Raw genomic sequence first — 25,582 nt, 5'->3', positions numbered from 1 at the left:
TGGTCCCTCAGGGAAGTGCTTCTCCAGCCTGGCTAGAATGCCCAGCTCCCAGAGAGGGCTTCCTCAGCACGAACCAGCCGGGGCCACACCTGGCAGAGAGCATTTTCCTCCTACCCAGCCCTGCGGCTGCCTGGAAGGCACTTCCGGTCTTTCCCAGGATCTGGGCCAGGAGGGACCCCACAGACCCTGACACCTACCCCTCTAGGCCTGGGGGCAGCATGCCCCTACTCTGGTAATGGGCTCCTGGGGTGTCCGGCTGGGCCCCCCAACCCACCCCCACCCCCCGGGTCCCTGGACTGCTCTCCGGGCAGGGCTGAGTGACCTCAAGCATGTCAGGACACGGCCCCCCAGCTGCTTCCCTGTCTCCAGAATGGGGCTAATGCGGGCTTGTGGGAGTGGATTCCTTTTATCAACCACCAAGCACTTGGTGTCAGGGAGTTGTTTTTATTATGTTTATTACCCCGTGTTTATTGTGGGCAGCGTGGGGGGTGGTTTTCTTAAAATGCTTTTCCTGAGCCAAAAGAACTCCATGCTGCCATGCCCTGGAGTGGCCGGCTGGCGCATGGCACCCCTGCAACATCTCTGGAAACGAGAGAGAATGGGGTGAGCAGGCAAGCCTCCCCCAAAGGGCTCCCCAGGCCGGCTCCTCCGAAGAAGAAACCAAAGGCAGAGAAGAGCAGAGCACTCTGCCCCCCCAACCCAGGCTCACGAGGCTGGGTGTGCACCCCTGCTGCCTCCCCCCTTTCCTCAGGAGCTCCCCTCTCCTTCCTACCCCTGTTCTGGGGCTTCTCCATCCATGTTCTCTTTGTGGGCACCTCGGGCCCCCACCAGCCTGGCCTCCCTGTGACATCCCGGAAGCCGCTTTGACGTGCACGGCTCTGGTGTGTTGTCCAGAAGACCCAGAGGCTCCCCTGGCTTACTCCAGCTGATTCTGGCTGGGGCCCCCCAACCCCCCCACTTGTTGCCTTCACCCTGAGAAAGCACACTGGCCTGGGGGTGTCCCACCGGCCTCACCCTGAAGGGAGTGGATCCGGCGGCCTGCAGCGCATCCTCCAGGCACACCTCTGGGACCAACAGCTCCCCACCCTCCCCCGAGCCTGCCCGAATCCTAGGCTGCGGCAACTCCAGCCTCCCTCTCCCGGGCCCTCCCGTCTCGCCCCCACCAGGAAAGGTGGCCAGGAGCCCTTCTCCGTCAGGGCGCCTGGTGGTGCAGGGAGGGTGGCCCAGCGGGCCCCTCACAAGTACATCTTCATGGCCTCATGCGTCGTGGGGCAGTAGCGGGCATGGAGCTGGGCCAGCAGCGCCCGGGACGTGGCTTCAAGGCGCGTGCCCTGGCTCTTCTTGTTCCACACGTGGACAGCGTAGGTGGCCTTGAGCAGCCGGTGCAGCTCCTCGGGGCTGACCTCCTGGAAGTACTTCTTCCAGTCCTGCCAGGGGATAGGGTAGAAGGCCTCGCAGGGCAGGGCGGTGACGCCGCGGCAGGCGTGACTCTCGTCCAGGCTGCGGATGGAGCACCACTTCTTGAAGACCCGCGTGAGCAGCTGCGGGCCCTGGTGGCCCCAGATCCAGCCGTTGTAGTGGGCCACGAAGTCGTGCATGCACAGCGCCATGAACTCGTGGTGGCGCTCGAAGGCCAGGAAGGCACCGTTGAGGACATAGCGGGACTGAGTGCCCAGCGTGTTGGTCAGATTCTGCAGGTTCTTGAGGACGATGAAGTCCGTGTCCAGGTAGATGCCACCAAACTTCCACAGGAGCGCGATCCGGGAGGCGTCGGAGAGCACGGGCAGCAGGTAGGGCTCCCAGCGGCGCTGCCGGGCCACGTACCAGGCCGCCAGTGGCGTGTCCCGGAACAGCTCGTCCAGGTCAAGCGGGAGCAGGTGGACGTTGGGGAAGCAGCCCAGGAGCGAGAGGCCCAGGTGCCGAGGCAGGGAGGCGTTCCCGCCGGGCAGCCCCTTCATCAGGACCACCACCCGGGACTCTGGGTGGGCCCTGGCGGCCGACTCCACCGAGCACATGAATAGGAAGTTGGGGTTGGTCCGGTCTGATGTCTCCAGGAAGAAGATGTTGCCTGGAGGCGGGGTGCTGGAAAGCAGCGTAGGGGACCCCAGTCGGGGGCAGGGGACGTCGGCAGGCAAGTTAGAGAACTCTCTTTGGCCCCTGTGCTCTCCCGCAATGTGCCAGTAGATCATGATGGAGACGAAAAACGTGAACTTGAAGCTGATGATGAACAGGGTGCAGATGCGCTGCCTCGGGGCTCCCCGGCGCAGCCGCAGCAGACACTCAGGGGGCCTGGACATGTTCTCCCCAGATGACACCAGGAGGCCACAGCACGAACTGGCTGGTCTGCAAGAGACGAGCATCACATTCGGGCAGAGTGCTGGTATCTCTGGCCTGAAAAACACTTCCCACAAGCACCAGCTACGGCCAATGCGGGCTTCCAAAAGCCCACGGGTCTGCTGGCTCTGAGTCCCACCTCCTTCCTCACCTGCAAAAGGGGAACGGCAGACCAGGGGCCACGGTCTGGGCAGAGTCCCTTTTGCTCTCTGTGACACACCTGGGCGCTTCCCGACACCTGAGCCAGTGCTACCTGCCACATATGGCCATCGCGGGCCCAGGCCAGGGTCTGGCACAAGCGAGGTTGTCAGAAGTGATGCCTCTACCACGTGGCCCACGGGCCTCTCTGTCCCGTGACACCTGGGCCCCTCAGGCCACTGGCAGCCCGTGATTCGAGGCCTAGCCCACGGACCCCTTAGCCCCATTCAGTTCCACAATTGTGCCAGGCCTGGAGCTGCTCCAAGAGGGCAGACTGCCAAGTAGCCTTGGGACCTTTCAGCAGAAAATCCTGGGGCTTGGGCAGGCCTGGGCACTGGCGTGCTAAGGGCCTGGCAGGCAAGCCTGCAGGGCGAGTGGGCTCCAGGCACACGGGGATGCATGCTGGGTCCTAAAGCCCTTGTCTCAGACACAATGGAGTCTCTCTCCTGGGCAGCTGGCTTCCCCAGCCCCTGCCCTGGACCGTGCTTCTTATAGACACAGGTCTGGAGCCTAGGACTATTTCCCTTCGACCCTCACCTTCTCCTGGTGATGTCCACCTGGCCAGCAACCAAGAACATCCTGGGGGCCCGGCAGGTGGCTGGGGAGAGGAAATAGGCTTGGGCTCTGTCCCCAAGGGCAGGACTATGGGGGCACCTGGGAGACACGGGACCTCAAGTCGGCCTGAACCAGCTAAGACCTGGGGCAACTCACTCAGCTCACACCTCCAGGGCAAGAACACTGGAACCCACTAAAGGGTTGACCATCACCACACATGTGCCAGGTGGCCTGACTGGGACGTCATACACATTTAACTCGCTGAACCCCCACGGCCGCCCTGTGCAGTGGTGATCATCACCCCCATCTCACAGGTGAGGACCTCGAGGCACCGAGAAGTCTGGTAACTCACACACGGTCCCGTGGCAGGCAAGTGGCGGGGTGCGGGCTTGAAGCCAGGCCACCCGGCTCCAGAGTCTACTCTCTCAACACTGTACCATCCTGCCTGGGACAGAAACGGTGCAGGGGATGTGGGAACGTGCCTGGCACTTTGGGGACTCGGTGCACATTCACCTGGTCTGTTCTCACTAGTCACAGAATCCCAGCCAGCGTTTACTCAGCGTCTTCTAAATTCTCGGTGCCCCATGCACACCCCCTCTGGCTCTCCGTAACCCCAGGGGTGGTTGGATCATTTCTACTTTAGAGGCCAGGAAATGTGGACACACAGTGGGGTGGAGGGACCGCGCAGCCTGGGGGCTAACGGGGGCCGGAGTCAACCGCTCCCCAGGACAGACAGGTCTCACGGCCTGAGAGTGGTGCCAGGAGGCTGGGACTCGAGACTTTGGCGTGCCCTCCCAGTGGAGGGCTGGGAACCGCGCTGACGTCACTGGCTGGTAACTGACCAGCCTGGGCGGCCCATGGCGGCGAGGTGGGGATCCGGCAGCCCGGCAGCCCTCTGGGAGACACGCCCTGGCTCAGCAGCCAGACTCCTCTGCCAACAGGAACACGGCCCTTCCACACACTCTCCGCACCCACAAATCCATCTGCAAAACACGGGGAGACACAGAGTGAGGAGGGTGGCGGGCTCACGGAGGCCTCGTCCCCCAGCCACACAGGGTCACCTGTTCACCGATTCACTGGCTCTCTCGGCCCCATAGGGAGGGTGCTTGGGAGAAGGGAAGAGCTAGGCTGCAGCTCTGCCCTGGGGGAGCTGTCAGCGCGTGAGGGGAACCATCTGGAAACAGACAAGGACGACGCTGGTGACAGCTGAAATGGAGCAAAGGGTCCAACAGAGCCAGGTGAAGGTGGCTTCCTGGCCAGCTGACACTGACGGAAGGGCCTTAGCCAGACGGGCCGCTGTAAGCACCACGCGGGCCTGCGCACCTTCCCCCTGCCGGAGCCCGGCTCAGTGCCTGGCACACAGTGGGCCCACACAAACTGACTCGCCCTCTCCCTGATCTGCTCCCTCACGGACCCACTCCCCCGGCGGCCAGAGGGACACCCCGAAGACACAAGCCAGGACATGTCACTTGTCTGTGAGACCCTCAGTGATGTGGGAGGCCCAGGTTCACTAGGTCCTGCGTGTGTCCCCCACCCCTGGCCTCACAGCCCGCGTCTCTCCTCATCATCTGCTCTACCCAACCACGCCCCGCCGGCTCGCTCTTTCTCAAACCCGTCCCCGCCCCCCCCCCCCATATTGCCTTCCCGGGGCCTGTGTGTATGCTGTTCCCTCTGCTTGGAACGCTCTTCCCACAGCTGTTCACCTGGCTCCCTCCCTCACCTCCCTCTGGTCCTCACTCGGAAATCATCTTCCTGGGGGGCCTCCCAGCCCCGAAAGTCCCACCTCCCGTCACTTCATGGCCTCCTGTGGAGTTCACTGTCCCCGGTGCTTCATCTAGCATACAGGACATCTTGTACTCATTTGTGCGGGTTATTTATGTGGAACATCACTCCACGAAGATGGGTATTTTTTGTGTTTTGCTCAGCATCTAAATAGATGGCGCTGGGTGTGCAGTCAGTGAATATCGAGTGAGCGAGTGACTCAGCGTGTGGGTGAGTAAGTGAAGGAGCAAACGAGTCAATGAAGGAGCGAATCGATGAGCGCGCGAATCGATGAATGATTAGCGAGTGGATTAACGAAGGAGCGAATTAAAGAGTGGGCAAGTCAGTGAGTTAGCAAATCGGCGAGTGACCGAAGGAGCCACGAGCATCGGGGCCAGAGGTCAGGTGAGCAGCCTGGGATCCCCCAGCTGGGTCGTGAGCGGCAGAGCCAATAGAAATCAAGAACCTTGTGTTCCCCTGCCCTGGTTTTCCCCTGCAAGGAGAGGCTATTTCGGTCCTGGGTATTTTTAACCCAATGTGAACCACACTGAGCAGTGGACAGAGAGTTGGACAGATCGAGGTCCCAGCCGCCCAGGGGCCCCCACAGTGTTGGGATGATCTGGCTCTTCCGTGGGATGGGGTGGGGTCTGGGCCTGTTGGGGTGGCAGGATGTGCCACCTGAGCCCGCGCCTGCCCCAGTGGAGAGTGCCAGTCCCAAGCAGTGCCGTATTTGGTCCTGGAGCCCAAAACCCAGGAATAGAAACTGTGCGCAGGGCCAAGTTGGCCACAGCCCAGTACCCGTGTGACCTCAGGTCCAAAGCATGCTCCTGGCCCCCCGGGATGGGCCTCGCAGCTGCGGCCCAAGTCCTGGACCTTGTCAGCAGGGGCTGGCATGTTGCCACTGCCCCCACCCTCTGCAACAGGGAGGTGTTTCCAGTTAGCTTGTTGACTGTGGCCACTTCCCTGCTCTGAGCTCCTCTGAGCTCCTCAGGACCCCCCCCCCCCCCCAGGCAGGAAGTGAGGGTGAGATGCACACAGCTGGTGGGTCAAAAGGCCAAAGGCCCGACCACCCCCCGTTGGCTGGGCCCTTGCCACCAGCTTTGTGGCCCCGCCCCCCTCTGCCGTCAGGAGCATCGGTATGGGCCCAAGTGCCTAGAAATGGCTCCTCTGCCCGAAGATTGTCACTCCTTGATGGCCCACAGTAGGGGAACTCCACCTCTGACCTTCCCTTGGCTCCTGTGTCCAACCAGCTCAGCCCGGTGCTGGCGGACTGTGACTGCCAAACAGAGCAGAGTCATGGTGATGGTCAGACACAGCCCATGCCGAACCGCTTGTTGCCGGGATCGGTGCTGCCTGGCTCCCAGAGGCCCAGAGAGGGAAAGGGATTCGGCCAGGGTCACACAGCCATGGAAGCTGGAGCTGACGCCCTCAGGGAGCTCTTCCTGCCCCCGCCCCCATGCGAGGAGTGCCCCACCTCCAGGTCTTCCTTGAGATGCTTCAGGAGGCAGACAGCCCAGCAGAAGCTGCAAACCACAAAACCAAGGAAACAGAAGAGGGACCCAACTCTCGACTCTGATCAGCTTCCCCATATTGGTTTCCTGTAGCGACTGAAACCAATGACCATAACAGGCACCTATTTTTTCACAGCTCTGGAGAGTAGAAGTCTAAAACCAGGGTGTTGGCAGGACCTGACTCCCTCTCGAGCTCTAGGGGAGAATCGTTTCTTGCTCCTTCCAGTTTCTGGTGGCTCCAGGCCCTCCTGAGCTTGTGGCCTCTTCCTCCAGTCTCTGCCTCTGGGCTCATGTGGCCTTCTTCTGTGCGTGTTCGCCTCCTCTGTCTCTTGTAAGGACACTTGTCACTGGACTATGGCCCACACCTGGCTAATCCAGGATCACTTCCTCATCTCAAGACCCTTAATGTAGTAACACCTGCAAAGACCCTTTTTCCACAGGAGATCACAGTCACATGTTGCAGGGGGTAGGACACGACATATCTCCTTTGAGGCCACCATTTATTCCACAACACCCCCTTTCTTTGTCCCCCTGTCCTGAAATCTCAGAGCCACCCTCGGGTCACACACACTGCCTGGAGTATCACTGAAATGGCAGCTCCATGGAGAATGTGCCTCGGTGGGCCTCTGCATGGCAAGAGAAAATGGTTAGATGTCATTTGCAGTGGGGTTTACCAGTGGAGATGGGGTGGCTCTCTGCTGGCTTTGCCTGCCCAGCATCCATTCCCCCTTCTTCTGATAACAGTACCCTGATTTCCTTTGAGGAACCACCTCTGCCCCACAGACCCCCCTCTCTAGTTCTTGGGGTACACACACGATTCTAGTCTGCCTAATAATGACTGTGCCACGTTCTCCTGGCCACAGTGAGTAGCTCAGGGAGGGCACGTAACCCAAATCCAAGCCAAGCAGGGTCATGTGCTCTCTAAGGGAGGTGCTAACATTGAGCCAGGAGCCAGGAGGGGAGAGCCTGCCTGAGAATGAAGCTGGCCCAGAGGCAAGCAAAACCAAGAGATGGAGAGAAAGAGATGCATGATGACATCAACTTTACACCTGGATTCTGCTATGCCTGAAGCTGGTCCATCCTGGACTTCTTGTCACGTCAACCAACACACACACACACACACACACACACACACACACACACACACGAAAAGAGAGACAGAGATGAGAGAAGAGTCTACCAAGTTGAAAGCAGGGATACTTCTGGAGACAGAACAGGATCAGGAACTCAGACCCTCCTTGGTGGGAAGAATCAATACCTAGAGCTTGAAAATCCTTCCTGAAGGGTCTGCTGTCCTGCCCCCACACCCCCTCCCATCTTTCAGGGAATAAATAAATATTTCTATTCAAGAAGTCGGAGTTACAGTTACTAGAAGGTGATCCTTGTAAAAATGGATGTTTTCAGAGCAGAGGTTATAAAATGTTTCTTCTCCAAAGTCTGTAAGATGTTCTAAAGCCAGAAATCAGGAAGGCAGTGGCTTGCTCTTTGGGAGATATTACCAACAAAATAAGGGAGCTAGAGACTTGTTTTTCCAATAGGAATAGGGCAGATTCTTGGTTCTGAATCTTTCCTCCTCTGCTGATGTCATATAGAGCAACAGGGGAAAGAGAAAATAAACCACAAGCTACAGCTTTAGTGAAACTAGGGGCATGAGAAACCCATAAACCCCAACCCACATGTAAATGAGGCCCAAAGCACCTGAGTCCAGCAGATACAGCAGTGAGCTGGGGAGGAACAGGGTGCAGAGGGGCCCAGAAGTGGAAGACTGCAGAAATCACTGCTTCTAAAAGGAAGATGAGTAAGTCAGAGAGTGAGCTGTAGCCTGAATGAACCAGGAGAGTTCAAGTTTAGAGGCAGGTGGCCCCTTTAAGCCAGCTGAGTTCTGTGAGGCAAAAGGGCAGTGGATCCAGAGAAGGGTCATATTTTATTTTATTTTTTATTATTTTTTAAAAGATTTATTTATTTGAGAGAGAGATAAAGAAAACGCACAGCAGGAGGGGCAGGGAGAGGGAGAGAAAATCCCAAGTCAACTCCATGCTAAGTCCAGAGCCCAACACAGGGCTCAAGCTCAGGACCTGACCTGAAACCAAGAGTCAGACACTTAACCAACTGTGCCATCCAGGCACCCCAAGAAAGGTTGTATTTTAAAGGAATAATCCTTTTCCATAAAAAACAGAGAAACAGAGAGAACTACCCTGGCCTCTCTCCCAATTTCCACCAAAACCTCCTATTAAGTGCTGATCCAGGAAAATTCAACCAATTTGAATATTTAAAAAAGAAAAACAGTTAAAGGAATAAAAAAAATAAACAGCGTCCATACAAAGATGCTCCAAGAATGAAAAGGGAAAGGAATACTAATGTTCTCTTATGTGTAAGGAAAATTCACCACAAAAAATATTCCCATAAAACAGGGGCGCCTGGGTGCCTCACTCGTTAGGCGTCTGCCTTCGGCTCAGGTCATGATCCCAGGGTCTTGGGATCGAGCCCCACATCGGGCTCCCTGCTCCGCGGGAAGCCTGCTTCTCCCTCTCCCACTCCCCCTGCTTGTGTTCCCTCTCTCGCTGTGTCTCTCTCAGTCAAATAAATAAAATCTTTAAAAAAAAAATTTTCCATAAAACAGATAAAAATCCTAATACAAAATTACAGCATGAATTAAAAAAAAAAAAAACAACTTTAAAAAGTAATTCCAGTTATGAAGGTGGACCAAAAAGCAGAAATACAAGAGCAGAAGAAGAAATGGTCAGGCAAAGTGACAGCAAGACATGAGGGTGACATGTGATGTGAGAACTGACAGACCTCAGGAAAGAACTAGAAGGAAAATACAAGGCTACTTCAGAAACAAAGACTGAACGACAAGCAATACACAGGAGAACAGACTCCAGACAAAGTACAGGAAGAGATATAAAAATTAAAGTAAGAAAAAGTCAACAAAATCCAGCAGAAATACTCAAAAGAGATACTCAAAGAACCAAAAAACCAAAATGGAACAGATTGCAGAGCAGGCCCAACACATGTACAACCGGCCTCCTAAAGAAGAAATGGAAACGAATGAATAGAATAAAGCTCTGCAGTTATAATTTAGGAAAACCTTCCCAAAATAGGGGAAGACCCGATTTCATGAATTGAAAAGGCACACCATGTACTAGAGAACAGTGACCCAGAATGGTAAGTCCCAAGACACAGGACGGTAAAATCACTGGGCTTTAAAGGTACCATGATAAATCTCTGGATAGCGACATGCAAAGCCCAAGCCATCAACGAAGGACGGAGAATCAGGCTGCTATCTGATTTCTCCACAGCAGCATTTAAAGACAGAAGATAGTGGGGCAACACCTACAGGGTCATCAGGGAAAGAAAGTTGGAGCCAAAGATTAACCTAGAGCCATGTTGTTCTTTAAATATAAAGATTATAGGGCACCTGGGTGGCTCAACTGGTTAAGCTTCTGCCTTCAGCTCAGGTCATGATCCTGGGGTCCTGGGATCGAGCACTGCATCGGGCTCGGGGAGTCTGCTTCTCCCTCTTATTCTGCCCCTCTCTCCGGCTCGTTCTCTCTCAAATGAATACACAGAATCTTTTTTAAAAAAGAAATACATATAAAGATTACACGCCAACAGCTTTGAAGTATGACTTCGGCAAGATTGCTCCTCTGAGGAAAACCGAGGAATCAACTTCATTCAACCAAGTGGTGCTTGAAAGAACTGTAATAAGAGGACTGAATATATTCAGCTGAATATATTCAACTGTAATAAGAGGGCTGAATATATTCCCCCATGAAAGGGTAGGAATAAAGATGACAGATGGAATGAAAATGTTATCTAGCCAGACAACATGGAAACGATACAACTACCCAAAACTTGGTAGGCAAGGGGGAAAGGAGGTTGAAAGTGGAACGAGCTCTGTGCTTACCTCATCTTTAATGGCAAGAGGTAAGAGCTAAAAATCCAACAGTAGAAGTTTAAGCATATTTAAAGTACAAAGGCAGCAATAAGAAGGATAACACTGCCCTATTTTACTGAATCTAGTAAGATGCATCACTATGTGATGTGCCCACTAAAAAAACTTAAAGTGCTGCCAATGAAACAATGTCACTCTGCTTTCTTGTCACGCAGAATTTTTGTCTTGAAAAAAAATGGTTTAGTCAGATTTTTAAAATCACCTAACCAAGGGGCACCTGGTCGGAAGAGCATGTGCCTCTCGATCCCAAGGGTTTTCCCACACAGGATCACCTCCTGTAGCATCACGTGTGGGCCACGCAGCATTTCTCAAAAGTGCTTCACGGTTGTCTCCAGAATGCTCTCCCAAGCTGCTGATACTGCTTCAGGTTTTCGCGTGCCTAACTAGGCAACGGCAACTGTCGTGAGGACCACCTGACCAAGACCTGCTGGGACGATTAGGGCAGAAAGAAGATAGGACTTATCACTCAGTACAGTGTCAGCTGAAATGGGACAGTGGCAAGAGAAAGGGAAACAGGTTAAGTTTATTGTTCATAGAAGAGAAACAATACTGTCTAAAGAAAGAAGAAACTAAGAGTATTATATAAAGGTGTAAATATAAATGTAGCCACCAGAACAAAAATACAAGCTTTCCCAAATATCAGAGGGACTTTCTTTTTTTTCTTAAACACAGTGAAAGAATAAAGAATATAGCCCTCCCACGTGTGCGAAGACATATCTCGGTACATACACACAATACGACGGAAAGACCAAAGACACCTGTGATATCAATATATACAAATAGGCTTAAGTCACTTATCTTTACGCAGTAAAAGATTTTTGATTTAGATCCCAAGCAAAACCCAACTCTACCCTATTTTTTACTTTTTTTAGATTTTTATTTATTTTATTTGAGAGAGAGAGAGAGCGAGGGAGGGAACACAAGCAGGGGGAGTGGGAGAGGGAGAAGCAGGCTTCCCTATGCGGGACTCGATCCCAGGACCTTGGGATCATGACTGGAGCCAAAGGCAGACACTTAATGACTGAGCCACCCAGGCGCCCCTAGACTTTCTTTTTAAGAGCTGATGAAACATTGAAAACAAAATTGACAAACTTTTAGCTAGATTCATCAAGAAAAAAAGAGAGAGGACTCAAATAAATAAAATCAGAAATGAAGGGGGAGAAAATGATTGATACCACAGAAATACAAAGGATTATATGAGAACACCATGGAAAATTATATGCCAACAAATTGGACAACCTAGAAGAAATGGACAAATTCCTAGAAACATATAACCTTCCAAAATTGAATCAGGAAGAAATAGAAAATTTGAAAAGACAGATTACCAGTAATGAAATTGAATCAGTAATCAAAAAACCCTCAAAAAACAGAAGTCTAGGACCAGATGGCTTCACAGGCAAATTCTATCAAATATTTAAAGAAGAGTTAATATCTATTCTTCTTCTTCTTTAAGATTTAAAAAAATGTATTTACTTCAGAGAGAAAGAGAGAGCACAGAGGGAGAGGGAGAAGCAGACCCCCCTGAACAGGGAGCCTAGTGTGGGGCTTGATCCCAGGACTCTGGGATCATGACCCGAGCCAAAGGCAGACGCCTAACCAACTGAGCCACCCAGGCGCCCCAATACCCATTCTTCTTAAACTATTCCAAAAAATAGAAGGAGGAAAGCTTCCAAATTGATTCTATGAGGTCAGCGTTACCCTGATACCAAAAGCAGATAAAGATGCCACAACATGTGTGTGATGAACATAGGTGCAATAATTCTCAACAGAATATTAGCAAACCAAATCTAACAATATATTTAAAAAAATCATTGTGGGGGGTGTGACAGGGAAAAAATAATTCACCACAATCAAGTGGGATTTATTCCCAGGATGCAAGGGTGGTTCAGTATTCACAAATTAATCAACATGAGACATCATACTAACCAGAGAAAGGACAAAAACCGTATGATCATCTCAATAGATGCAGAAAAAGCATTTGACAAAGTACAACATCCATTCATGATAAAAACTCTCAACAAAATAGGTTTAGAGGGAATAGATCTCAACATAATAAAGTCCATTATGAAAAACCCACAGCTGACATCATACTCAAGAGGGAAAACTGACAGCTTTTCTTCTACAATCAGGAACAAGATAAGGATGTCCACTCTCACCACTTTCATTCAACATGGTACTGGAAGTCCTAGCCACAACAATCAGAAAAGAAAAAGAAATAAAAGGCATCCAAACTGGTAAGGAACGAAGCAAAACTCTATTTGCAGATGACATGATACTATATATAGAAAACCCTAAAGATTCCACCAAAAAACTACTAGAACTAATAAATGAATTCAGTAAAGTCACAGGCTATACAGAAATTAATATACAGAAATCTGTTGCATTTGTACACACTAATAATGAAGTAGCAGAAAGAGACATTAAAACAATCTCATTTACAATTGCACCAAAAGGAATAAAATACCTAGGAGTAAACTTAACCAAGGAGGTAAAAGACTGGTACTCTGAAGATTATAAAATATTGATGAAAAAAATGAAAGATGACACAAACGGAAAGATATTCCATGCTCATGGACTGGAAGAACCAATACTGTTCAAACATCCATACTACCCAAAGCAACTTACATATTTAATGCAATCCTTATCAAAATACCAATAGCATTTTTCACAGACCTAGAACAAACAGTATTAAAAGGAGTATGGAACCGGGATGCCTGGGTGGCTCAGTCAGTTAAGTGTCTGCCTTCGGCTCCAGTCATGATCTCAGGGTCCTGGGATCGAGTCCTGCATCGGGGTTCCTGCTCAGCGGGGAGCCTGCTTCTCCTTCTGCCTGTCGCTCTCCCCTGCTTGTGCCCTCTCTCGCTCTTTCCCTGACAAACAAATAAATAAAATATTTTTTAAAATGTGCATGGAACCACCAAAGACCCCGAATAGCCAAAGCAATCTTGAGAAAGAAGAACAAATTTGGCGGTACCACAATCCCAGATTTCAAGAAATACAACAAAGCTGTTGTCATCAAAACATTATGGAAACTGGGCGCCTGGGTGGCTCAGTTGGTTAAGCGACTGCCTTCGGCTCAGGTCACGATCCTGGAGTCCCGGGATCGAGTCCCGCATCGGGCTCCCTGCTCAGCGGGGAGTCTGCTTCTCCCTCTGACCCTCTTCCCTCTCGTGCTCTCTATCTCTCATTCTCTCTCTCTCTCTCAAATAAATAAATAAAAATCTTTATAAAAAAAAAAACATTATGGAAACTGACAAGAAACAGACACATAAATCAATGGAACAGACCAGTCCAGAAACAAACCCATGCTTATATGGTCGATTAATCTCCAACAAAGGAGGCAAGAGTATGCAATGGGGAAAAGAATCTCTTTTCTTGTCTAGGGAAACCTGGACAGCTACATGCAAAAGAATGAAACTGGACCACTTTCTTACACCATACACAAAAATAAACTCAAAATGGATTAAAGACCGAGCTGTTAGACATGGAGCCATAAAATTCCTAGGACAGAGCACAGGCAGTCCTTTCTTTGACCTCAGCTGTAGAAACATTATTTCTCGATATGTCTTCTCTGGCAAAGGAAACAAAAGCAAAAATACATATGTGATTTTGGAATTTGACAAATCGATTCTGAAGTTCATATGCCAAAATAAACAAGCGAAGACCTATAGGAAAACTCCGACAAGGAGGGAAAAAAGAGGAAGGACTGGAAGTTCTTCAGATATTAAAACATCCTATGAAGTTGATACTTAAAACAATGCAGCCTTTGGAAAACACCAAAACCAGAAAACAAAAACAATGCAGTCTTAGCGGCTGAACAAACAGGGCAATGAGACTAAAAGTATCACAGCGATCATAAAGTCCCTGCATGGCCAATGGAGGCAGGATCCCCAGTTAGTAAAGTAAAATTGGTCTTCTTTTTTTGTTGTTTTTAAAGATTTTATTTATTTATTTGACAGAGAGAGGGACAGCGAGAGCAGGAACACAAGCAGGGGGAGTGGGAGAGGGAGAAGCAGGCTTCCCGCCGAGCAGGGAGCCCGATGCGGGGCTCGATCCCAGGATCCTGGGATCATGACCTGAGCCGAAGGCAGACGCTGAACGACTGAGCCACCCAGGCGCCCCAGTAAAATCAGTCTTCTAAGGTGTTGGGCAACTGGAATAGAGGCTGGGTTCACATGTCAGAACATGCCCCAGGATAAACTCCAAATGTAAAATAATAAACCCCATAAACATTTAGAACAAAACACGACGGATTCCTTTATAACCTCAGAGTTGGGAAAGTTTTCTTAATTATGTACGAAATCCGTCCAGAAGCCATAAAAGAAGAGTACTTTTGACTCCTTGAAAAAGCCTGACTGCTCCAATGTCCTCCCCCAAAATCCCAACCGCAAAGCCAAAATGCAAGGGACAACTTGGGGCAAGTTTTGTCCCGCTCGGATCCCAAAGGTCCGATTTTTCCGAACCTCTAAAGGGCTCCCAGGAATCAAGAAGACAACCAACAGACACAAAAGAAAAGGGGCCAAAGCCAGTTCATACACATGCAAAACATGCCCCTTAATATGTAAGCAAGAGTGAGGATCTTTTTGTAAGTAAGAGAAATGCAAATCGAAACACTCAGTATAGCATCCCCCATCTGTCCGACTGGCAAAAATCCAAAACTCGGACAGCACATTCTCCCGGCCAGGCTGTGAGGGGACAGGCACCCTGCGCAGGGCTGCGAGGCATGCTAAATGGTTCGACTCCAGTGGTGGAGGGCAAGAGAACGTCTATCAAAATTACACAACCGCTTACCCTCTCACCATGTAACACCACTGTGAATTTATCTGTAGATAAGTGTCATTCGTACAGGTCACAGGTTGTTTTCAACTGCCACCGAATGAAAACAACCCAAGGTCTTTTTTGAAGGGACTGATTAAATACACAAAAACACACTGATACCGTGTAAACATCGGCTCTCAGTGGGCAGGGACGAAGGCTGTTTTACTCATTGTTGCATCCCTTGGGGCCAGCACAGGCCCTTGCACATAGCAGAGGCCCAATGTATATTTTCTGAACCAATGAGTAAATTATCCCTAAACTGCCCACAAAGCCAAGATCAGATAGGGTAACTAACCCAGGAGAATGCCATTTGCAAACTGCAAACCACAGGCGGGTGCTGATGACAACGGTTAGGAAGTGTAATTGACATGTCCCGCCTCACCATCTGAGGGTACAAAACAAGGTCACATACCTTTGACTTTTCATATTGAAATACCCGACTCTTTCCTGGCCCCCTGAGAGGAAAGGTGACCTTCCCAAAGCTGCAGGACTAGTAAGCACAGGAGACAGGATTTGCACGCAGGTAAATCTGCCCCCAAGTCGCAGACCTCTCCTCTTTCCCTGAGGCCATCGCTCCCTGCCAGGGTCACTCCGGATGGACTGAGGATCAGGCTGCCTGGGGTTGGCTTCTCAGGAGCAGGGTGTAGTCAACCCCCCTGAGCTTTATGTGCAGTTCAGGCAGCACAAGCTACCATGAATCCGGACTCCTACACATTTGCTGTCTTTGGCATGTGCATACACACGCTTACCAGGATGGTTGGGTATGGAGGAGATTTCTGTGCTGGTCATTTGCTGTGCCCAGCAATCACACAGGCACAGGTAGCAGCGAGAAATCTTCATCAGATAAGATCATGGCTGGCAAATGAAATGCCCACAGAAAAGGTTTTTATAAGGTCCAGCCTGAGTTAAAGAGTCCTGAGTTCACTCTATTTGGAACAAAAGTTCCCAGCTTGCTTCACTTTTTCCTTTTTTACTGTATTACAGATTACAAATAATTGGCAACACACGAGAGCACCAACCCTGCCCTGCACGATATGCACACACGGCACTGCCCATACTGGGAATGCTTAGTCTGAACAGTCTTTGCTAACTGCATATTGCCTGAGCAAGGGACCTGGTTGCCATCTTCTACACACCTGCTCTGTGATCTTGGAGTCTGACCTCTCTCTTGTCAATTCTGAGCCTCAATCTCTTCACCTGTAAAATAAAGAGCTTGGAAAAGACAATCTCTAAGGACCATTCTAGAAAGACCTTCCAAATCTAGTTTCTCCGGCACTAGTTCTGTTCATTCCATCAGAGGTGGCCCTCGTTGACCTCTCCAGACAGGGTATTTCAGGGCTACCTGCCCCTTGGTGCCAGGCCAAGAGCCACAGGCAGATAATAAGGCCAGAAGGATGACAATTCACAGATAAGAGAGTTCCTGATTACAACCTGATTACAAAAATCTTGGAAAGAAACCCATCAAGTCCTAGGCATCACACACAGTCCCCTGATCGTTCATTCAACAAATGCTTGAACACCCATTATGTGCCATGCCCCACTCCAAGATCTGGAAATAGACAGCAGTGAACAAAGCCGATCGTCTTTTGCTTCCTGGAGCTGAAATTCTAGTGGGAGAAAATTAATAAGTAAAGAAATACATCAGGTGGATGACAATGTGCTATGTGGAAAAATGCAGCCAGGAGCTTGGACTGGGAGGCCCAGGGGTGGGGGTGCTACTTCACACAGACCAGTAAGGATGGCCTCTCTGAAAAGTTGACGTTTGTGCAGAGAGCTGAAGAAAGTGAGAGGACCAGTCTTAGGGCTAGCTGGGGGAAGTGTGTCCCAGGAGGGAAATCGGTGAGTGCAAAGGTCCTGGGGCATGTGTGCCTGAGGTGTTGCTGGAATAGCCGAGTAAGTAAAGTGCGAGGAAGAAGGTACCAGGAGAGGAAGTCAGAGAGATAATGAGGAGATCAGGTCATAGGGAGCCTTAAGGGCCCTGGAAGAATTTGTCTCTCTGACTGGGAGGGTTGCCATTGGGAGCTTTTGAGGAGGAAAGGGCTCCAGTGTGCCGTATGTCTTAAAGAGATCTTGGGGATCTGGCTGCTTTTGAGACTAAACCACGGGGCATGTGTGGCAACAAGAAAGCAGTTATGCGGCTCTTGGAACAGTCCAGAGGAGAGGGGGGTGGAGGGCTGGGAAATTAGGGGGAGAGCCCCTCTTGGAACATCTTTCTGACACATCTCTCCTTCCCATGTCAGCCCCCATGACCACAGCCCAGCTCAGACTCTGTCCTCTGCCTCAGGCCTACCACCCCCCACCTCTTCCCTGGCTTCCTGCCTCGGCCCCAAGCAGGTCTCCACACCCCCAGGCACCCAGGCCTTCCCCTGCAGCTCCTGCCCCTCCCCAGGCCCACAACTTCCAGAGGCTGACCTCTGCCAGATTGCTCAAGCCATCGGGCTCTGGGAATTCCAGATTTCTGCAATATGCTCTTTCCTTTCCCTTAAAACATCCCTCCAGCCTCCCCTCCCCAGCAACTTCTTAACCATAATATGTGGGAAGAGCTGCCCCTTGCCAAGAACACACCACACGTCAGGCACCCTGCCAAGCACTGATCACTCTTACGTCTTCACGTCTACCACTACAGCCCCGTTTCACACTTGAGAAAATGAAGGTCCAGAGAGGAAAGGCGACCTTCCCACTGCAGCAGGGCTAATAAGCATGGAAGGCAGGATTTGCACCCAGGGATGTCTGCTCTGAGTCCTTGGACGGTCCTTCCTCCCTGAGTCTCTCCTGACCTAGGTGAGCAGAGCAGGCCACCTCCAGGAAGCTGCCTGGATTTCAGCACAACTCCCACTCTGGGCTGTGGCCTGGATCCCCACTACACACACTGTCACTCGTGGCTACCTTCCAAACGAGTGGGCATGTGAGCAGCACTTACCCCAAACCCCGGGCCTCGTCCACAGCCTAGACTATGGGCAGACCCTCAGGGCCCCGGGTGAGTCCCACTGGGAATGCCCAGGGTGCATTTGGCCATGGAGGATACTGGAAGCAGAGGAACGTGGGCACTTAGCCACACGCCACCCACTCTCCCGAGGTGTAAATGACAGTAACTTAGGGAGGGCACCATCAGTGTGTGAGGACCGAGGCATGAAGGAAAACCATCCTGATGCTCCAGGTGCCCCTGAACATGATGGTAAAAACGTGAAAGGAAAACCAACTCCATCGCTCAAACCCACCAGGCTCTGGGATTTCCACGTTTCTGCAGTACGTGCTTCCCACTTCCCAAGACGGCCCGCATCCCCTCCCCTGCCCAGCAGCCTCCTAACCAGAACAGTTGAGAAGAGCTGCCATTTGCTACGGAGTCCACCAAAATGCTGTTCCCTGCTGCATGGGTGACGGGTGATTAGAGTCGTGTCTTCATGCCTTTGCGTATTGTCTCCATATTTCCACAATCGAGGGGTTGTGTGTGTGTCCAGTCACCACCCTGCAGGGACACCTGCTTTACTCTGCCCCGAAGATGGTGTGAGGTCACTAAAGCACGTGACATATACTCTTCTCGGTCCCTTCCCCATGCTTCCATGTTGCCGGGGACCTGCCAGACGGGGCGGTTGCAGACACGGAGTGATGTTTACCCAGAGCCGCATGCGCACAGAGGGAGATCCTATTACACGTACTGTTCTATACCTTGCTTTATTTTTCACTTAAAAACATGCTGGGCCCCTACCATACACATTTCCTAAAACTCATCAAACTGTATGCGTGTGACGATGTGTAAATTGTACTGGGATAAACCTGCTTGAAAGCGTACGCTATGCCCTCATTTCATGTCCATAAATACAGCTCTGTACCCTAATTTTTCAGGGCAACAGTGAATCTCATATGGCAGTTCCATCCTTCACTTTGCCTATTTCCTGTCCTGACTCCTGGAACTGTGGTTTCCATCTTTCTGCGTTTACGGACAACGCCGTGGTGAATATCTTAGCACTCACATCTTTGAGCACATCCTTAATTACTTCTGTAGGACTGGTTCCTAGAAATGAGCCTCTTGGGTCAAAGGAAACGGAATTTAAAGTTGTAGGTACGGATCATTATCTTGTCTCCTGAAAGGTTTTTAAAACTCCACGTTCTCTGGGCACCTGGGTGGCTCAGTCGGTTAAGCATCTGACTTTGGCTCAGGTCATGGTCTCAGGGTCCTAGGATCGAACCCTCCTTCTCTCTCTCCCTCTGCTCCTCCCCCCGCTGAAGTACGTGCACTCTCTCTCTAATAAATAAGTAATCTTAAAAAAAATAAAGGGGGTGCCTGGGTGGTTCAGTTGTTAACCGTCTGCCTTCGGCTCAGGTCATGATCCCAAGGACCTGGGATGGAGCCCCGCATCGGGCTCCCTGCTCCGCGGGAAGCCTGCTTCTCCCTCTCCCACTCCCCCTGCTTGTGTTCCCTCTCTCGCTGTGTCTCTCTGTCAAATAAATAAATAAAATCTTTAAAAAATGAAATAAAAATAAAAAGTTCATATTCTTGGGGCGCCTGGGTGGCTCAGTCGTTAAGCGTCTGCCTTCGGCTCAGGTCATGATCCCAGGGTCCTGGGATCGAGCCCCGCATCGGGCTCCCTGCTCTGAGAGAAGCCTGCTTCTCCCTCTCCCGCTCCCCCTGCTTGTGTTCCCTCTCTCGCTGTGTCTCTGTCAAATAAATAAATAAAATCTTTAAAAAAAAAAGTCCGTATTCTTTCCAGTGTCAGGACTCGCCCACCTTCCCATTACCCTAGGCATGGGGAGGGGAGGGGAGGGGTGAGCTGCTTGAGCTGACATTTCTGAAAGGCTCCCCAACAGGCATGGAGCTCCTGCTTAATAGTAACAATAGTATACATTTCCTGAGGGCTTACTCTGCACACACACTGGTCAAAGTGGTTTTCGCGGAGTAACTCATTTAATCCTCCCGATAAGCCCTGCTCTTACAAACTACAGTTTAAGAGTTGAGGGAACCGAGGCACAGCTGGGATTCCAACGCTCCTCGTCAAGTGGAAGGAGTCTCCCTGTAGCCCAGCCAAGTTCACCTGGGACTGCTCTGGAGCCGGAGGCTCAAACTCACCGCAATAAAGAAAAGGCACTTAACCCTGAGCCTCAGTTTCCTCATCTGTAAAATGCGAAGAATAGCCCTGGATGGTAGAGGGGGTTCTTATTATTTTTAAATATTTTATTTATTTATTTTGAGAGAGAGCACGAGCAGGGGTGGGGGGTGGGGGGACAGAGGGGGAAGGAGAGGCAGACTCCTTGCCGAGACAAGACAGATGTCTTGTCCAGACAGATGCTCAACCGAGCGTGCCACCCAGGCGCCCCTGCAGAGGGGGTTAAATAATAAAGTGTCTGGCACCTAGTAAGGGCTCAATCCATGGCCCACCCCCCAACTCAGGAGGCTGCCTTGGAGACCCGATGGGAAGGTGCAAATGAAGACCTCAGACAACTGGAGAGTTGGTGGGGGCAGGGACCTTTCTGGGCTCTGTGTCTGCATCTGGGACGAGGGTTTCTGCTCTTTCAAATCAAGTCTGTTGGGTGAATGCAAGACCACTTCTCCTGCTTCACTCTCATGCGCCTGTTCACCTAGCTCCCCGTTTGCCAATTCAGACTTTGCACAGGTCTGACTTCCAGAATGTGCGGTGGGTTCCTGCTGGAGAGTGTGGGCACAGGGCAGAGTGTGCGGGCACCAGCCAGAAGGGAAGGGGCTCTTCTAGTCCTGTGGCCAACTCAGCTTCCACTGGAAGCTTCTGGATCCACTGAGGTCTGTCCAGAGGGAAAACAAGACAGGAGAGGAAGGGACTCTCACTCACTGAGTAAGATGGGTGCAGCTTCCTGAGATCTACTAGAAATGGAGGCACCAAGAGGAGGGAGATTCTCAAGGGCATGCAGTTGATGCCAGAAGAGCCAACTTTGCGTGCATCCCTGCCACTCATCAGCTGACTGAACCTGAACAAGGCACTTTCCCCTCCCTCGGGAGTCTGTCCGTTGGGGGAGGGAGGGGTTGGTAACACCTGCTACCTCCCAGGGAAGCAGGGCGGACTCCAGGGGATGAGGCTTGCAAACAGCACTGGGAGCTGGGGGCCTGAGGACCAGAACCTTTTCTCTCCACTGAGCTTTTCCACCTCCCTCTACATGAAGATCAAAGCCAGTTCACAAGGGGTCAGCCGGGCCCTTCCCTTTTTCCTCCTGTCCTCACCAGCTCAGAAGTTCCCTTGACCAGTGCCAGACACCCCCACCTCCTGCATCCTCTGGGACCTCAATCTAGGGACCTGCCTCTCCTCTGGGACTCAGCCGCTCCGTCTTCTGGCTCCTTCCTGTCAGCTCATAAATGCAGCCAAGTCTCCTTTATCGAAAAGCACCCACACAAAGTAAAGTAAAAAGAAAAAATGTGCTCTTTCAAAACACACACCAGCAGCAGCAAAAATAAAAGCCAAACGATAATCTGGAAGGTCTTTGCCACCAAGAGACCAGACAAGAGGCAAATACCTCCCTGATGAGCTCAAACAAATGAATCAGAAACTCACATTTTGTGGTCATTTCACAAGGTACATATATACGCCAAATCACTCTGTGCACCTTCAGCTTACACCGTGCTGCGTGTCAGTCATAGCTCAATAAAACCGGGGGTGGGGTGGGGTGGGGGGTGGGAACCACACAAAGATCCTAGACGTTCATACTCTTTGTTTTTTGTTTTTTTTTTTACACTTGATCTTAGCCAAAAGGCCGAGAAGCGATTTTGTTTTTTCTTTTTAAAGATTTTATTTATTTGACACACAGAGAGAGAGACAGTGAGAGCAGGAACACAAGCAGGGGGAGTGGGAGAGGGAGAAGCAGGCCTCCTGCAGAGCGGGGAACCCGACGCGGGGCTCGATCCCAGGACCCTGGGACCACGACCTGAGCCAAAGGCAGATGCTTAACGACTGAGCCACCCAGGCGCCCCCGTTCATACTCTTTGATTCAGCAATTTCATTTCTAGGAAATAACAAGAAACGCACACTCGCAGCCTGAGGAAGTACAAAACGGTACAGGCCCTCTGGAGAGCCAGCTGGCTGTAGGTAGAGCCCTTCTAGAGGTTCAAATGCAGTGACGACCAGGTGATGCTCTTTCCAGGAAAAATCGGGCAATGTATACGTGCAAAAGTTCAACGTAACGTTATCCCAAAGAGCCTAAATTTCCAATGTGTTCCCTTAACTAACATGATAAAACACAGGTAAACATTGAAAAAATATAAAAAAAGGTTTGAGAGAGGTGAGGAATTTGAAAATTTCTATAGACAAGATATATTCAAATATGTTAAAAAGTATTTTTAAAAAAGTTCAGCAAAAATGGCAAAACTTAACAATAGGATTCTCCGAGTGGTGCAAATATGGCATCTCCCCCCTACTTCCTACAGTTAATTCATTCCAAGCAACATTTAGGGAGCACTGATTATGTGCTGGGCTGGGCACTGAGGTTTCAGGTAAGGTTCCTTTCCTCTAGAAGTTTCCAGTCTGGAGAGGAGTGGCACAATGAAAACACAGGGCATTTAGCAGAAGTTGTGAGCTCACCTAGGAGATCCGAAGGTTGGGAGAAGTGCATTCCAGAGGCACAGCAGGTGCAGAGCTTGGGTGAGCAGGTGGCTGGTAGAGCCCTACAGCCCACCTGCGTGGACGGAGGGCCAGGAGGGGCAGCGGCCGGTGGGGAGGGAGGCGGTGGGCAGGAAAGAGCTGTTTCCACATTTCAAGTTTCCCTTTCTCATCTGTCCCTACTTCCAGTCCTGTCGCAAATGTCCCGGGCAGCCACCTTCTCTTAGTCTGCCCCCTGTCCCAGTTTGGACCTCTAACCTAGGCAGCTAGAAGAGCTTCTGTCGGAATAAGGAAAGGAGACGTTTTTCAGAATTTCTATTTGGGAGTTTGCCCTCTAGACATTTTTCAGAATTTGTTTGGGAGTCTGTCCTCTGATAGCGAGCTGTCAGAAGATTCCATCTCGCCTCTCCCTTTCTTTTGTATTTGGGCCCACCTGGGGGAGTCCCCCTTAGGGGATCTCTGTGCGGGAACACGGAGCGCAGACGTAGCTGTGGAGGGTAGAGTCCTGGCGAACCTGAGCCCTGCTTCTGCCGGCCCCCAAGGGGCCTGCGAGGGGCAGGCAATCACTCAGCATCTCGGGGAGACAGGAGACGCAAAGGGTGTCCTTCTGAGGGAGGGGTGGATGCAGCGGAGACGGCTTTTAACCCTCTCAGAGCCAGAGGCTCAGCTGAGTCTGCCCAGGAGGTGGGACCGTCTATTCCAGGGTGTCAGATGAGGAAACTGAGGCAAGCGCCCCCGCCCCCCAGCAGCGAAGGGCAGTGGACTCAGGGACCCCTGCCAGAGCCCCTCCCAAGCACATCACAGCTCCCACTCAGGGGTTCCCATCTGGCTAGGAGGGAGGGAGCGAAGCGAGCCGGAAGGACGGGTCGTCGGCGGGTCGGGATCCCTGCGAAGGGGAAGGGGCGCTCCGACCCAGGCCCTTCCCTCCACCTGCAGCGCCCTCCCCCCGCCTCGGCACTTCCGAAGCCAAGGCACCCCCCCGCCCCCCTCGACCGGGGCCAACGCCTCCCGCCCCCGGCAGTCTCCCCTCCAGCCGGCCGCTCCCCGGCGCTCTCCCAGCCGCACCCCCTCGGGGGCCAGGAGCGAGCGCGGCGGAGCGGCCAGGCCTCCCGAGACCATTCCGCGCCCCGGACCGGAGGGGCGCGCCTCGCCCCCCGGGCCTCCCGCCCCCACGACCCTCTCCGCCGGCGCGGGACCCGGGCCCGGGCGGGGCTGCTCCTCCCCTCGCCGGCCAGGCGCCGGTGCAGCCGCCGCGCTCAACTTCGGGGCGCAGCTGGCCGCGGACCGCCGCGCCCAGTCGGTGCGCACGCAGATGTCCCTCCGGAACAGGTGGCCCGGGCGGCGGCCCAGCCCTCCCCGCCCCCTCCGCAGCCCACCCCCGCCCCCGCCTTCTCGCGGCGCCCCTACTCGCTCCCGGGGCGCCCCCAGGGCCGCACCCGGGAGCCCCCCCCCCCCCGCCGCCCCCTGCGCGCGGTCCCCGGTACCTCCGGCTCCGGCGGCGGCGGCGGCGGCGGCGGACGAGCTGGCCCCGGGGGCCGGCGGGCGGCGCGGCGGCGGGAGGCAGTGCCCCGAGTCCGGCGGCGGGAGCGCCGCCCCTCCGGCCCGGGCGTGGTCAGCGCCGCCCCGCCCGCCGCCCCCGCTGGGTCCCGGCTCCTCGGCCCCCCGCGTCCCCGCTGCTCCCGGCGCCGGGGCTGGACCGCCGTCAACAGGTACGGAGCACTCCCCTGGCCTCCCTGTCGCCTACTGTGTGGGCCTATAATCCGATTTCCCCATTTAACAGATGAGAAAACCGAGGCTCGGCCCGTTAAGTCACTTGAAGGTCATGCAACTGAGAAGGGGCAGTGTCAGTATTGGAACCCGGGCCTGCCTGATGCCACAGCCTAGAATATACTCATGAACCTCCCCACCCCATGCCCCAGCTGTGACTGGTGCTAAACGCTGGGCCTGCGGCGTGGCTCAGTGTTTTACCGAATTTCACTTATTTGCTTGAACCTTCACAACTTCCGAGGGCCCTTGTTGCTTTTGCGTCCTGGCCCCGCTCACTCTCCTGCGGGTCCACTGGCCGCTGGCTGTGGTGTCCTCACTCCTCGGGGCTCCTCCTCCCCCTCAGCCAATGACTGGTCCCCAGGCCACCTTTGAGAACATGAAAACTCTCCATCCCAGCCCTGGAACAGCCTGGCACTTAGTAGGTGCCTTTGAATGAATGAATCAGAAGAAAATTCCCATGGGCTCCCACCACCCATCTGCAGCCTCCCAACCTGGTACTTAGGCGCTGCCTTCCCTCCCGGGACCCAAGGGACCGCAGGAACCCTCCCCTTGTCCACAAGCTGCCACCCTTCAAGCCCACACTGACTCAGCAACTCTGCCCACTCTCCCCTGCCCTGCTCATCATCAACCCACACACTTCTCCTATCTTAAAAATCAAAAGAAGGAAACCAAAACCCCTTTAGGTTCCTCTCCAATCTTAAAACCAAAACCCCTTTAGGATCCCCTAACCTGCTCCCCTTCCCTACTGCTTTACCTTTGTCCTTCCCTTTATAGCAGAAGTCCTGTCTCTCTGGTTTCTCCCCGCCTTTGTCCCTCAAACCCCTCCCCCCACTAGCCCACTAAATCTGTCATTTTTGGTCCCCAGCTATGCCCATGTTCCTAGGTCCACATGGAGCCCGGTCCTTGCCTCACGGGTCCCTCCAGCAGCACCTGCCACTGCTGCCCACTCCCTGTTCTCTGAAGCACTTCACTCTTCCGGTTTCCCAGGTGCCACGCCTGACCACTTCTCCTCGGTGGCCACCCCCGTCCTCCACCGACCCACTTCTCTTCCCAGCTTCTAGAAGTTTCCACAGGCTGTGCTCCGCTCTTGATCTTCTGCTCCTTACCCCACTCTTTACCCTTGATGC

General features: G+C 52.5%; 1 protein-coding gene across 15 annotated transcripts; it reads right to left on the bottom strand.

Annotated features, from left to right (window-relative positions):
• Positions 1 to 441: 441 nt before the first annotated feature.
• A4GALT (alpha 1,4-galactosyltransferase (P blood group)) lies at positions 442 to 25,582 on the bottom strand. 15 transcript variants are annotated; one of them, XM_027592856.2, is made up of 6 exons: positions 24,173 to 24,234; positions 22,671 to 22,966; positions 10,517 to 10,738; positions 3,930 to 4,070; positions 3,070 to 3,130; positions 442 to 2,343 (listed from the first exon to the last, which is right to left on the bottom strand). In XM_027592856.2, exons 3-6 carry the CDS (start codon positions 10,617 to 10,619, stop codon positions 1,236 to 1,238), a joined length of 1,413 nt encoding a protein of 470 aa, XP_027448657.2. In that variant the 5' UTR covers positions 10,620 to 10,738; positions 22,671 to 22,966; positions 24,173 to 24,234; the 3' UTR covers positions 442 to 1,235. The 15 variants fall into 15 exon arrangements, with proteins under 15 accessions (XP_027448657.2, XP_027448656.2, XP_027448655.2 ...); XM_027592855.2 differs by lacking the exon at positions 24,173 to 24,234 and adding an exon at positions 23,122 to 23,638 and having other exon boundaries at positions 10,517 to 10,741; XM_027592854.2 differs by lacking the exon at positions 24,173 to 24,234 and adding an exon at positions 23,122 to 23,638.

The sequence above is a fragment of the Zalophus californianus genome, chromosome 9 (assembly GCF_009762305.2).
Source record: "Zalophus californianus isolate mZalCal1 chromosome 9, mZalCal1.pri.v2, whole genome shotgun sequence".
Lineage (NCBI taxonomy): Eukaryota > Metazoa > Chordata > Mammalia > Carnivora > Otariidae > Zalophus > Zalophus californianus.
Note: the sequence above shows the minus strand (reverse complement) of the source record. Positions and strands in the feature narration are given on the sequence as shown.